This window comes from Saitoella complicata (genome assembly GCF_001661265.1).
Source record: "Saitoella complicata NRRL Y-17804 unplaced genomic scaffold SAICOscaffold_3, whole genome shotgun sequence".
Classification (NCBI taxonomy): Eukaryota; Fungi; Ascomycota; class Saitoellomycetes; order Saitoellales; family Saitoellaceae; genus Saitoella; species Saitoella complicata.
Window position 1 is genome coordinate 329,470 of NW_017566994.1, and position 12,646 is coordinate 342,115.

At 52.7% G+C, this 12,646-nt stretch overlaps 7 protein-coding genes across 7 annotated transcripts; 5 read left to right on the forward strand and 2 right to left on the reverse strand.

Annotated features, from left to right (window-relative positions):
* Positions 1-208: 208 nt before the first annotated feature.
* On the forward strand, positions 209-823 carry SAICODRAFT_33386 (uncharacterized protein; the record flags this gene model as incomplete). Its single annotated transcript, XM_019168293.1, has 1 exon — positions 209-823. One exon carries the CDS (start codon positions 209-211, stop codon positions 821-823), a length of 615 nt encoding a protein of 204 aa, XP_019026479.1.
* An 864-nt stretch (positions 824-1,687) lies between these two features.
* SAICODRAFT_52822 (uncharacterized protein) lies at positions 1,688-3,103 on the forward strand (the record flags this gene model as incomplete). Its single annotated transcript, XM_019169172.1, has 1 exon — positions 1,688-3,103. The coding sequence occupies one exon, from the start codon at positions 1,688-1,690 to the stop codon at positions 3,101-3,103; it is 1,416 nt and encodes a 471-aa protein (XP_019026480.1).
* A 41-nt stretch (positions 3,104-3,144) lies between these two features.
* SAICODRAFT_28999 (uncharacterized protein) lies at positions 3,145-4,421 on the reverse strand. The gene has a single exon (XM_019167291.1). It carries the CDS (start codon positions 4,072-4,074, stop codon positions 3,265-3,267), a length of 810 nt encoding a protein of 269 aa, XP_019026481.1. The 5' UTR covers positions 4,075-4,421; the 3' UTR covers positions 3,145-3,264.
* A 731-nt stretch (positions 4,422-5,152) lies between these two features.
* On the forward strand, positions 5,153-6,821 carry SAICODRAFT_69364 (cytochrome P450; the record flags this gene model as incomplete). The annotated part of the gene is made up of 2 exons (XM_019170468.1): positions 5,153-5,600; positions 5,665-6,821. Exons 1-2 carry the CDS (start codon positions 5,189-5,191, stop codon positions 6,819-6,821), a joined length of 1,569 nt encoding a protein of 522 aa, XP_019026482.1. The 5' UTR covers positions 5,153-5,188.
* Positions 6,822-7,149: 328 nt separating this feature from the next.
* On the forward strand, positions 7,150-8,983 carry SAICODRAFT_52730 (Poly(A) polymerase pla1; the record flags this gene model as incomplete). The annotated part of the gene is made up of 3 exons (XM_019169166.1): positions 7,150-7,298; positions 7,354-8,766; positions 8,824-8,983. 3 exons carry the CDS (start codon positions 7,150-7,152, stop codon positions 8,981-8,983), a joined length of 1,722 nt encoding a protein of 573 aa, XP_019026483.1.
* On the forward strand, positions 8,970-9,455 carry SAICODRAFT_29000 (uncharacterized protein). Its single transcript, XM_019167292.1, has 3 exons — positions 8,970-8,991; positions 9,050-9,086; positions 9,155-9,455. The coding sequence occupies exons 2-3, from the start codon at positions 9,073-9,075 to the stop codon at positions 9,399-9,401; spliced, it is 261 nt and encodes an 86-aa protein (XP_019026484.1). The 5' UTR covers positions 8,970-8,991; positions 9,050-9,072; the 3' UTR covers positions 9,402-9,455.
* A 266-nt stretch (positions 9,456-9,721) lies between these two features.
* Positions 9,722-12,451, reverse strand: SAICODRAFT_52977 (uncharacterized protein; the record flags this gene model as incomplete). Its single annotated transcript, XM_019169187.1, has 2 exons — positions 9,722-11,107; positions 11,168-12,451. The coding sequence occupies 2 exons, from the start codon at positions 12,449-12,451 to the stop codon at positions 9,722-9,724; spliced, it is 2,670 nt and encodes an 889-aa protein (XP_019026485.1).
* Positions 12,452-12,646: the final 195 nt, after the last annotated feature.

Consider the following 12,646-nt stretch of genomic DNA (forward strand, 5'->3'; position numbering starts at 1 on the left):
TTAGCTAGTTTACAAGCCTGTAGCAGGTATGCTTTGATTGAAATTCGTTGTCGAGGTCAACTTGTTCGCAATCTCCAGAGCACAATTCTCACGGGATCGGCCCATCGCGGCTGCGTGCACCCAACCTCACCACAGCACTCTCTACAATATTGCTCGATATCGGACCAAACGGTTACAATCACTTTCGCGCCATTCAGTAACCTAAACTATGATGAATGCAGGCCGGGGCGCCGCAGCGCATCGTGTCCTATTTCAACCTGAACTCCTCGAGATCATCCTTAGCCATCTCACGACTCCTCAATTGTCGCTATGTCAAGGCGTGTGCGGCAGATGGAGAGACGTTATTCAAACTTCGCCTAAATTACGATGGAACTTATTTGAACTCGCTTCACCTCCGCACACGTACGGTAAACCCTCTCCAAAGACTCAAACGGCTACTTGCAGTTCCGTGGGATACGAGTTGCATCCTTCCCTCGTACCCCTCCGCTGGCATATCAATTCTGACGGTGATACTAACTCGGTCGAGTATTGCTGGCCGGAGCGACCTGGCACGCAAGATGCTCCAGCCTACACTTACTTCGCCACGCGTCCGGCAAGAAAGCATATGAAATTGATTGTGTCATCGAAGACATCCTGGCAGTGGTTTACCCTTGCTTTCGAAAACGAGGCTAGAGAGGAGGGGATTACGATTGACGAAGTCGTCAAGGATCAACGCATGGTACATCTGAGGGATACGTTGGAGAGGACTGAGTACGGTGTTTACGACGCTTTTTTCAGTGGGGAGAGTGGAGCGTTGAAGCTGACGTTGGCGAGTTACTCATGACCGTGCACAAATCCGGCACTCCTTCCAGGTTATCAACTAGTATATATTGAATTGTACCAACCTTAACCAGTGTCCATCGCCACCGTAGGGGATCCACGAAGCACGAACTGTGGTGCTGAGTGTGCTGGGCGTGGAAAGAGGGGTGTTGGTTCGGTCCAAACCTGACGGCCTGAACGGGCTTGCTCGGTCGTCTGATCCGCACGAGTGGCTGTGACTTTGGGATCATGTTCCTCAACCGCGTCGCTGACAAGTAGACTGGACGTACCGAGCTCACTCGCTCAACTGCCGAAGTTGATCCGAGCGCGATATGCTGGCAAGGACGACATCGATCGCCCAGCTGCTCTTGGCCGAACTCGAGTCGTCTCGTCGAATCCGGAGTTCGGGTTAGGGTTTAGTGCACAACGCTGAAACTTCACCTTTAGCAGATCACCTTCATGCTCACCCGATCCAATTTTTCATTCCTAAGTCGTCCAGACCATCAATTTATCAGATTGTACTAACCGCTTCCTACTGCACCTCGGTTCTTCGTGTCCGTGATCGCACGGCGTTTCTAAGGTTGACTAAGGTTACCTAACCGCGACCCATACAACGCCAACAGAAAAAAAACTCAAGAAACAAGCACCATCCAAATGCTATTTGAGGGACAAGGACGATAGGATTGAAGGCAATTGTGCGATGAGTACACCAGCGACGGCAAGATCAAGTACAACAGTGATGCCTCTTAGCACCGACATCGAACGGCACGACGCCGAACTCGCCACGTCCGCACCCTCCACTACCAACGGCCATCCCGACGCGATCGCAGAGAAATCCGCCTCAGATTCAGCACCTCTCGAACCCCACCACGATGACCCGATCTCTTGGATGTCTTTCCCCCACGAATGCGTCTTCATCGCAACGCTCTGCTGCGCCCAACTCATGACGCAAGCCGCGCTCGCGCAGGCTATTACGCCGTTACACATCATCGGCTATGCGTTCGGTACGTCCAATCCGGGCGAACTGTCCTGGTTTGCGGCGTCGTACTCCCTTACCGTCGGTACCTTCATCTTAATCGCGGGGAGACTGGGTGACATGTATGGCCATAAACTGGTATTTGTGTGTGGGTTCGCGTGGTTCGGACTCTGGTCCCTCATCTCCGGCCTATCCGGCTACTCCCGCTCACAAGTCTTCTTCGACATCTGCCGCGCACTACAAGGCATGGGCCCAGCTTTTGTCCTCCCGAACGCACTCGCCATTTTCGGAAGATTCTACGCACTCCGTCCACGGCGAAAGGAAATGGTCTTTGCGTTGTTTGGAGCGACTGCGCCGACTGGCTTCGTGGTTGGGAGTATCTTTTCGGCACTTACGGCTGTTGAGGGTGGGGAGAGGGGTTGGGCGTGGACGTATTATGCTTCGGCGATATTCTGTGTGTTATTGGCGGTGGGGAGTGTGTGGATCATTCCGCACGTTCCAAATGATATGGATAATACGGAGACGTTCGATTATGCTGGTGCGGTTACGGGTGTGGTGGGATTGGTGCTCGTCAATTTTGCGTGGAATCAGGGACCTGTCGTGGGGTGGAATGTGCCGTATACGTACATCCTCCTCATCGTCGGGATCCTCTTCCTCTGTGCGTTCGTATGGGTTGAGAAGAGGGCGAAACATCCTTTGGTCCCATTCAACGCTCTCACGTCCGAGACTGGGTACGTGTTGGCGTGTATCTGGGCTGGATGGTCTTCGTTCGGGATCTGGGTCTTTTACTTGTGGCAGTTCCTGCAGATCGAACGTGGTGTCACCCCGATCCTCGCCACGGCGATGTTTACCCCGGTCATTATCTCCGGTCTCTGTGCCGCGCTCGTTTGTGGGTGGTTGTTGTCACGTATCCGCACTTCAGTCCTGATGACAATCTCAATGGTCGCTTTCACGGTGGGGAACATCATGGTCGCTGTAGCACCCGTGCACCAAACATATTGGGCCTTAACCTTCGTCGCAATTTGCATCATGCCCTGGGGTATGGACATGTCCTTCCCCGCCGCAACCATATCTCTCTCAAATTTCATGCCAAGGCAGCATCAGGGGATTGCGGCGAGTTTGGTGAACACCGTTGTTAACTATAGTATCTCGATTGGGTTGGGTGTTGCGGGGACGGTGGAGAGTAGGGTCAATCGGGATGGGACGAATGGGTTGAAGGGATATAGGAGTGCGTGGTATACTGCGATTGGGTTTGCGGGGGTTGGGGTTGCTGTGAGTCTGTTGTTTGTGGTCAGGACTTGGAGGAGGTGGGAGAAACCTGAGGGATGAGTCTCTTGAGGTGCACGAGACTACCGAGCTATTTGGATGTAGTGCATGTGGTTGATCATATACCCACCATAGAAGATCAATCTCCCGATCCATTAATGTTAATCTACCTGCATCGTCCACGAATCTACTTCAACCTACCACAACCCGTACCCTCGTAATTCTCAATCCGAATCCGTCTTATACCCATCATTCGAATCCGGAGAGGGACACCGGTTATTCAAATCCACACTCAGCCTCTCCCGCCTCGCTATAGTCCAATCCATCCACAACCCTACGTCTTTTACTATTTCGCCCGGCATGGCAAGTCTTTGCATCCAACCGGGCAAGAAGCCTTTTGCGTCGGAGGTTGTGCTCATAGTCCACTCTACTCTGTCGTCAGGGAGGACTCGGACTCGTTCGATGGATGTGTAGGCACCGCGGACGGTACCCGGTTCCCGTGGGATTTGGGTATTGACGGCGCTCGTTGGGAGGGATATGACCATGAATTCTGTTGGGGAAAGGGTCATGGGATATATCGTGACCATGAAATCGCGTTTCGAGAGTGGTGCTGGAAACGTATACGTATTCAAATGTGTCGTCCACCGATCGCACTCCTCACTGTGGGACGCAGGCGTACATGGCCCTTCGCCGAGGTATTCAGTGGATGTGATGGTGGGGATGTAGGATGCTTCATTCTCGGCGTGGTCCTTGAAGAGGGTGGATTTGAATTCTGAGAATGTGATGTCGGGGTGTATGCTTTGTCGTGCGTACCACCATAACCCTGCGTACTTTTTCTTGTAGCCCTCTACGCGGACTGGTGTCGTCTCCGTCGCAGTTGAAAAGTTTCCGTGGGTAGAGGTGTATGTCTTCACGTGCGTCCATTGTGTAACTGACTCGATGAGAGGTTTTGCTTCGGCGAGGAGGGTGGAGGGGTGGGCGGGTGACCACCAGTTTTGAGGATGAAGATTGAGGAGGCTGGAGGAGGGCGGCATATTGAAGCAGAGTTAACTGTAACTGACTGGAGGACAGCTGTGTATATAGGTCTCACTTGGATTGGCACCAGAGAAATGTCCCCCGACAAGACAGGTATACGTAGGGACGTTAACTTATAGAACTTCGGGTTGTGTCGGAACAGCGGCGGCCGAAGCAGGAGGTGATGTGATGTGATGTGATATCGTAAATCGAAGGTAGTCTGATGGTTGAGGCTTCCTGAGATCTCAAGGGTAGAGGGCGAAAGGCGGCGTTATACGGAAGAGCCTGGCGAGTCGACGTCGCGACCGAGGAAATAATCGCCGGCGAGTTACGGTGTGACTTACTGTATGTGATGTGATACTTAATTCGGCCGACGAGCCCAGCGTTGCTGAGTAATTTTTATAACTGCATAATGCCATAATGACTTCGTTCGCTGTGGATTAGGTTGAAAGGGTCTTTGTTACTTCTTGTATAAATATCCTTGCAATCGGTTCACATCCACCTTCAACAGGAGACCATCGCTGCGCTTTTTGATTCCCAGAGTCTTTCGCGTGCTCTATATATCGGGCATAAGATAAATCCTCATCCTCACCCATACAATCCATCTTCTGCAAGCCCTCGTCACAGCCAATGGTCACGAGTCGACTCGACTCGCACCGCACCCTTCATCCGCCGAAGACAAACGAGCTTTCCGACCTCAAAAAGAACTTTTCCACTGGGTATAGGTTGCTTCCAGGTGCTCACAACAATCGTGACATTCTCCTGACCGCCTCCCGATTTCATCCCCCCGTCACATCCACTGCCTCACCACACCCTCAAGCTCATGGGTTCCGTTCACTGAGAAGCACCAACGTGTCCCTTCGCACCCTTCGTCGCGCTCGGCATCTGCACAGCTGCTGTCTTTGTGTTCGCGCTCAAGTAGTGGTATAGTACGATCAATACCATCATTCCCGTACCGAGCCAGATTGCGATGGAGTTTAGTTGTTCGTCGGTCATTGTTGTGTTGACTTCTGGATCGTACGAGTTTTGATCGAGTGTTTGCCTGTCAACACTTACAGCAGTACACAACGTAGCGGTTGGCGGCTCGGAACCCCTGCGTGCGACCAACAATTGCAATTGATCCATTCCCAACAAATGGACCTCCCCTCCCTCCTCTATCTTTTCGTCCAGCAACCCATCGCCCTCGTCGTCCTCCTCCTAACCACTCTCCTCTCCTACCGCCTCCTCACCCCCCGCTCCCCCCGTCCTCCCAGTGCCACGACCCACATCCCCTTCCTCGGCAGCGCAATCGCCTACGGCACCGATCCCGTCAACTTTTTAGTGGAGCAACGCAAGAAACTAGGAGATGTATTCCAGGTGAATTTGTTGGTGATGAAAATGACGTTCGTGGTTGGTGGGAAGTGGCAGCGGTGGTTGTTGAGGCAGGTGGGGGAGGAGGATGGGATGAGTTTTTGGAGGGCGATATTGGAAATGCATCTGGGGCTGCTCAATTCCTCTTTTTATCATCCTGGGTGGGTCGAACGGGCGAATAAGGCTCTCCAAAACGGTATGATCCTATCCCTACCAATGTTCTTTGATGTTCGAATTCTGATGGTGTGTGAATTGTACAGGAATGAACCGACCCGCCCGCCTCGAAAAATACGCGGAGCAATTTGCCAAAGTCGCAGAAGACCTCTACGAACAATGGTCCACCGCCGAAAAGATCCCGCTCTTCCTCTCTGGCTCTGACCTCCTCCTCCGCGCCAACATGACAGCTCTCTACGGTCCCGCCTTCGTTACCAAACACGCCGACGAACTCATCCCCATCGTCCGTCGTTTCGAGCGCAGTTTCACGAATCCGCTTGTGCGGGCGCTGCCGTTATGGGCGAGTAAACCCGGACGGGAGTTGAAGAGGTGTTATGAACGGATGAAGGTGATTATCGATGAGGAGGTGCAGAGGAGGGTTGGGGATCAGGACTATTGGGGGCAGCAGGACGATTATATGAGTTATTTGCTGACGATTGACGATAGGGTCGAGGCTTTCTTTGATTGTTATGGGGAGCATTTGATGATCATGATCTCCGCCTCGCACGTCAACACCGCCGGGACATTTTCGTGGACGCTGCTGCACCTTCTCCGCACACCCGGTCTACTATCGCAATTTCAGGATGAGATACGGTCCAACCCACCTTCCGACTCTGGCGTGTACCCGGCGAAGAACATGCCGTTTAGTGAAGCATGCATGCGGGAGACGGGTCGATTGTACACCAACCTCGTCCTCGTCCGATACGCCGAAAAAGACCTGGTGGGTCCGGATGGGACGGTGGTGCCGAAGGGATGGGTCGCGGCGAGTCCGTTGGCGACACAACGAGACCCTGAGCTTTACCCACAACCCGAACAATGGACCCCCGCCCACTTTTTGCCGGATAAGAGCGGGAAGAGCGATTATGCGAACAAGTTCCGGAATAATGAGTTTGTGCAGTTTGGGTATGGGAAACATGCGTGTCTTGGCGAAAAGTTGACGCATACGCTTCTAAGGTCCTCGCTGTGGCCTGCGTTGCTTGATTCGTATGATGTCGAGATTGTGGATGGATTGCGAGAGGTGGAGGGGATTAATGGAGTGGGTGTTGAGGCGAATTGGAGGGAGAATATGGGGACGCCGTTTGCTGTTAGGGAGATTTGGATTAGGGTCAGGAAGAGGGAGAGGAAATTGACGGAGGCGGGGGGGCAGACAATTGTGGAGGAGAAGATGAATGGGCTTTTGAGTGTTGACACGACGGGGTTTTGAAGTCGTGGGAGGGTGCGCATGGGAGCGGCTTGGTGTGATGATGATGAGTTGATCTCTCGGCATTGTTAGTAGCATCTTTTTGGCATGAAACTGTTGCTTCTTTCTGGTCGAATGTGATGATTCGAGTGCGATCACCAATTAACTGGCTTCGGACTTTAAGTGGTTTCATATTAATGTACCCAGCCGCGGCCGCCCATGCAACAGCTGCATCCCTCTCACACGTAGACTAACCCCTCGCCGTACTCGTACTCCAACAACCCAAAGAGGCGGCATTCATTCACCTGTCCTCCCTTTCTCTCATCCAACGTCGGACAGAAACACGGAGAACATGGCTCAAGGTCCAGCTCGTCAATTCGGCGTTACTCCGCCCATCTCCATGGCGTTGCCTACGGACGCCGAGAACAAGATGAACCATCTCTTGATTGAGGAGTTAAAAGCACAAGGTTCATTCGAGAGTCCGGAGGAGTCTGAGAAGAGGTGAGAATTTGAGAAGTTCCGTACAAATGTATGCTGACATCTGTCTCTCTCACAGGGTCAAAGTCCTCAATGAAATCCAGAAGATGACGGAGGAGTTCGTCAAAACAGTCAGCATGGATAAGGGAATGACGGAACAAATGGCCAAAGACTGTGGTGGTAAGATCTTTACCTACGGTTCCTATCGTCTCGGTGTGTATGGACCTGGTTCGGATATCGATACCTTGGTTGTGGTACCACGTCACATCACCCGCGAGGATTTCTTCAAGACGTTCGATAAGATGTTGCGTGCGAGGCCTGAGGTGGATGAATTGTCTTCCGTTCCGGACGCATATGTCCCGATTATCAAGATGGAGTTCAGTGGGATCTCGATTGATCTTATTTTTGCGCGTCTCGCTATCCCGCAAGTCCCTCTCAGCCTCGAGCTCGACGACAACAACCTCCTCCGCAATGTCGACGAGCGCGACGTTCTTTCTCTGAACGGTACCCGGGTTACGGATGACATTCTCCGCCTCGTACCCAACCCCTCCGTCTTCAAGCACGCACTCCGCACCATCAAGCTCTGGGCTCAACGCCGCGCAATCTACTCCAACGTCCTCGGATTCCCCGGTGGAGTCGCCTGGGCAATGCTAACCGCCCGAATCTGCCAACTCTACCCAAACGCCATCTCCGCCACCATCGTCTCCAAGTTCTTCCGCATCTACACCCAATGGTCCTGGCCACAACCCGTCATGCTAAAGCCAATCGAAGACGGACCCCTCCAAGTCCGCGTATGGAACCCCAAGATCTACCCCCACGACAGACTCCACAAAATGCCCATTATCACCCCCGCCTACCCCTCCATGTGCGCAACCCACAACATCACCGACTCCACCAAAAGAGTCATCATCGCCGAACTCGAACGCGCAGGCGACGTCGCCGACAAAATACTGATCGGCCGTGCCCCCTGGTCCGATCTGTTCGCCAAGCACACGTTTTTTCATAATTACAAGTACTACCTCTGCGTCACCGCGTTCTCCAAAACCAAGGAGCAGCATTTGAAATGGTATGGATTGGTGGAGAGTAGGGTTAGGCAGCTTGTTATGAAGTTGGAGATGGTGGAGCAGATTGGACTTGCCCATCCGTATGTGAAGGGGTTTGATAAGGTGTATTATGCGGGGAGTGAGGAGGAGGCGAGCACGATTGTTGATGGGGAGATTCCGGCGAATGTTGTTTGTGAGGCTGCGGATTTGAAAGCTGAGCTTCCCGTTTCTGCAGCTGCCGATGCGCCTAAAGTCGAGAAAGACGAGGATGGGCGGATTAAGGTTTATACGACCTCCTTCTACCTGGGCTTGGAGGTCGTGCAGCAAGAGGGTCAGGTCCCGAAGAAACTCGATATCTCGTGGAGTACGACCGAATTCTACGAATTCTGTAAGAGGTGGGATAAATACGACCCCGAATGCATGAATGTACGGGTGAAGTACATGAGAAGGTAAAGCTCCTGATTCCGCTAACTGTTTATGAGTAACGGTTAACTGGGGTTATACAGTTTCGACCTCCCCGACGACGTCTTCGCACCTGGCGAGGAACGCCCAGCAAGGCCCGAGAAGAAGACGAAGAAGGGCGGGAAGAAGAGGGCGTTGAATGCTGACAATGCAGTGGAGGTTGGGGTGAAGAGGGTGAGGAGTGGTGAGAGTGTGCAGGCGTGAGGTGAGAGGTGCGTGATGGTTAGCGTCAGACAGCGTGGTGGAGCTGCTTACGCCCGGGTTGCATAGGAATTCACCGACAAGAGGAAGAGATGGGTGGAATGAGGTTCGTGGTGCAACGATACCAGTGTTCGGCAATTCCTCCGCGTGTGTGGGTACTGACTGCGTGCGCAGGAACGAACGGCTGAGCGAAACAGTGCAATATCATCCATTTTATGACGACGCCAGCTGTAGTAAACGCATGGCAACTGAACGAGAACGACGCCTTTATACTTTTGTTTCCGACATTTGTGAGATGGAAAATACGAAAAAGCATGAAAAATTTGGGCGAGCTACTAACTGCTTCCCTGTCTGCTTTCTATTGCGTTTGATGGCTATAGTGTTGATGCTCATCGACTTTGCAACAATAAAACCACTGTGAGCCTCGATGCAAACACGATGTATCAGATGGCGATCGGTATGCAAAGTAATGGCAATTGCGAAGGAACTGTGTGGTTTACGTTACTTAACTAGCAAAGCTCTCTATTGCTATCGCAATACTACTTTTGCACCTCGTACATCATGTTCCGTTCAAATGCTCTTGTTAAGAAGTAGGTAAATCAACCAAACATGCTTAGCAAAATGGGTAGCAAATCTATCAAATAGAAGAAACGCCGAAGATGCCCATCACCTTTTGTCCCATGACCCGCACAACAAACTATCTATGCACCACATCAAACCCAACACACGATATCACTTTTATTACGCAGCGCCAGTAGCTTCTTCCAGTAAACGCTGCTTCTTCTCCATTGCGAAGCGGATGACGTCCTTTACGTCCGTTTCCATCACGGGCTTCGTTAACACCCGATCTGCACCAGCCCCCACAAATTCTTCCTGGTCCTCCTTCAATGCATTACCTGTGACGCCACAAACTGGAATCACGTATCCCAACCTCCTCATCTGCCTCACGGCTTCGACACCAGACAAGATCGGCATCTGGTTATCCAGGAAAACCAGGTCGATCGCCGTTTCGGTATCACAGCGTTCCTGCAACGTCTTGATCGCGATGGAACCATCTTCCGCCGCAGTAACGGTATGGCCCATACGACAGATGAGACGAGTCATGAGGCGGCGAGTAATCATGTCATCGTCAACGACCAGGATCTGCAACGTCCGCGTCGTGAGTGCCGGCTCAGATTCGGAACGTTCGTGAAGATGCGGGTGTTCTTGCAGAGTATTCGGCGCCGCGGGATCATAACTCTTGCTCGACATCAATGGTGCAGGAGCCGTCATCGGTCGCGCCTCGTCCCTACTCTCCTTCTTCGGACTCGGACTCGGACTACGATTCCTAGCTGGACTCGAAGCCCTCGGCGGAGGCGGCGTGGGTCTCTCGAGAAGCATAGTCGGCGCCAAAGCAGCTCCTTCATCCTTCTTTAACAACGGACTCGTATCACTTTGTCCCGCACTCGAACTCTGCTGTGTCAGTACGCTCGGTCTAGGCATCAACCCCGGTCGTAGAGCCCGAACACTCGACTCCCCTTCCTCATCGCTGATCTCGACGTTCAACTTGATCACACCAGGACCAACTTCTCTGTCCGCACACGGGGTCAACTCGACTTCGTCCACATGCATGACCGTCGCACCTTTGTTGGATAAGTCACCCATGCTGATGTCGCTCTTGACCGTGCCATTGCTGTTGCCACGATCGCGTGGAGAGCTCTTGCGTTCGAGGGTCGCGGCGAGATTTTGCATCGTAGCCTCGCTAGCCCAACCGGCCGCTGCACTTGGCCGCTTATGCCCATCCCCATTTCCAGCGTGGTGTTGAGCAGGTACCCAATCCGGCGGCAACCCATACGCCATCTCGACCCAGAAAGTACTCCCCTTCCCACGGACACTGCGCACACCCAACCTTCCACCACTCAACTCCACAATATTCCTCACGAGCGCCAATCCCAGTCCCGTCCCCTTTCCTCCCTGTCTTCGGCCTTCTTCCGTCTGCACATACGGCGAGAACAACCTATTATCCTTCATATCACTCTTCTTGATACCCACACCTGAATCAACAATCTCGACACGGATGATGGCATGGTTATGAATCCGGAGAGGTTCGTCACCTGTGGCGGAATCGGTACTATGAAACCTCTCGAACTTGGGGGCAAGGACTAAGCCTCGAGTCCCAGCTGTATGCGCAGTCGGACATGGCACAACCGCCGGCACCATCTTCTCGCCAAGCTCCTTGATCTTACCATCCACATCCATCGGGCCGATAGCCTCCTCCTCCTCTGGCACGATTGGTCCCGCGTACAATAACCGCGTTACGATCTTGACCTCACCACCGACACCCGTGAACTTGACCGCATTCCCCGCCAAATTCCCGATAACTTGTCGTAACCTCATCTCATCACCCATCAACTCCACCCCCAACGCATCAATCGCCGGATCACAATCCGACAATAACGTGATTTGACGATCTGCCGCGCTGACCCTAATCCCCACCAGAATCGTCCTAATCACGGAGTGGAACGAGAATGGTTTGGTGGATTGTAAGAGCTTGCCCTCCTCCATCCTGTTGAAATCAAGAACGTCATTGAGAACTTGTGCCATCATCCCCAAACTACTCTTCAACGCATCCGCAATCTCCTTCGTTCCTTCCCCAATCCTCTCCCGATCCAACACCCCATCACCCTCGAGCGTCTGTACCGCCAACGTAGCAATATTCAACGGCACCCGTACCTCATGAAAGATATACGATACGAACCTCTTCTTCGAATCCGCTTCCTGCCTCTCACATGCCTGCGCCTCCCTCGTCGCCGCAATCTGTTCCTTCAGCCTTTCCTTCAACACGAACGATCGTCGAGACATTTTCTCGCGGGCGTAGGAGATGTACATCAAGAACCCGAAGAACGTAAACAAAAACACCACATGTCTCGCCCAACTCGAACGGCCACTCACGATGAACACGCCCAGTAAGACGATAAAGGTCGTCCAAGCGACAATATGCGGTAATCTGGAGATCTTCATGGACCAAATCGCCAACGTGGGGACGGCGGAAGCGAAGAAGAATAGACCGGCGAAATCGCGTTGACCGCAGTTTCGGTGATCGGTGTAGAAGCCGCAATGGTACATGTCGCTCAACATCGCCAATGCCCAACTCCACGTCCCAACTACCGCCCAGAACTGCCAAATAACTTTATGTGATTGAGGCCAGTTGAACCATGCCATAACGGGGAGTGGGAGTATCGTGACACCAGTCCAGAAGACGTACGTCCACCACATAAACACGTTAAATGGTTTCGGGGTAAGACCAACACTCAGCCCCCAAAACAACACGTAAAACATACACGTCGTCATCGTAATATTCTTCTGCGTCTCCCAACTCTCCGCCTGGAAGTTCCGTTCCTTCTCCGGATCGTTAAACCGCAAAAACAAAAACTTGTTGACCTTTCGAATGATGAAATACGTCAAACCTTTCAGTTGTTGCGCAGCAGTCATCCCGAAACTCTGCCGTCTTGGGAAACCGGACGAAGTACCCTGCGACCCACTCGTCCTCGAACCTCTACTCCTCGACGCGCCACCCCGTCTTGAAGACGGAGCAGCGTCATCCCCCTCCTCCTCATCATCCGGAAACACAGAACCCTCGTACGCGGCCTGCCGTAGTGCCGTAAACGTGTTATCCACCACGATCTC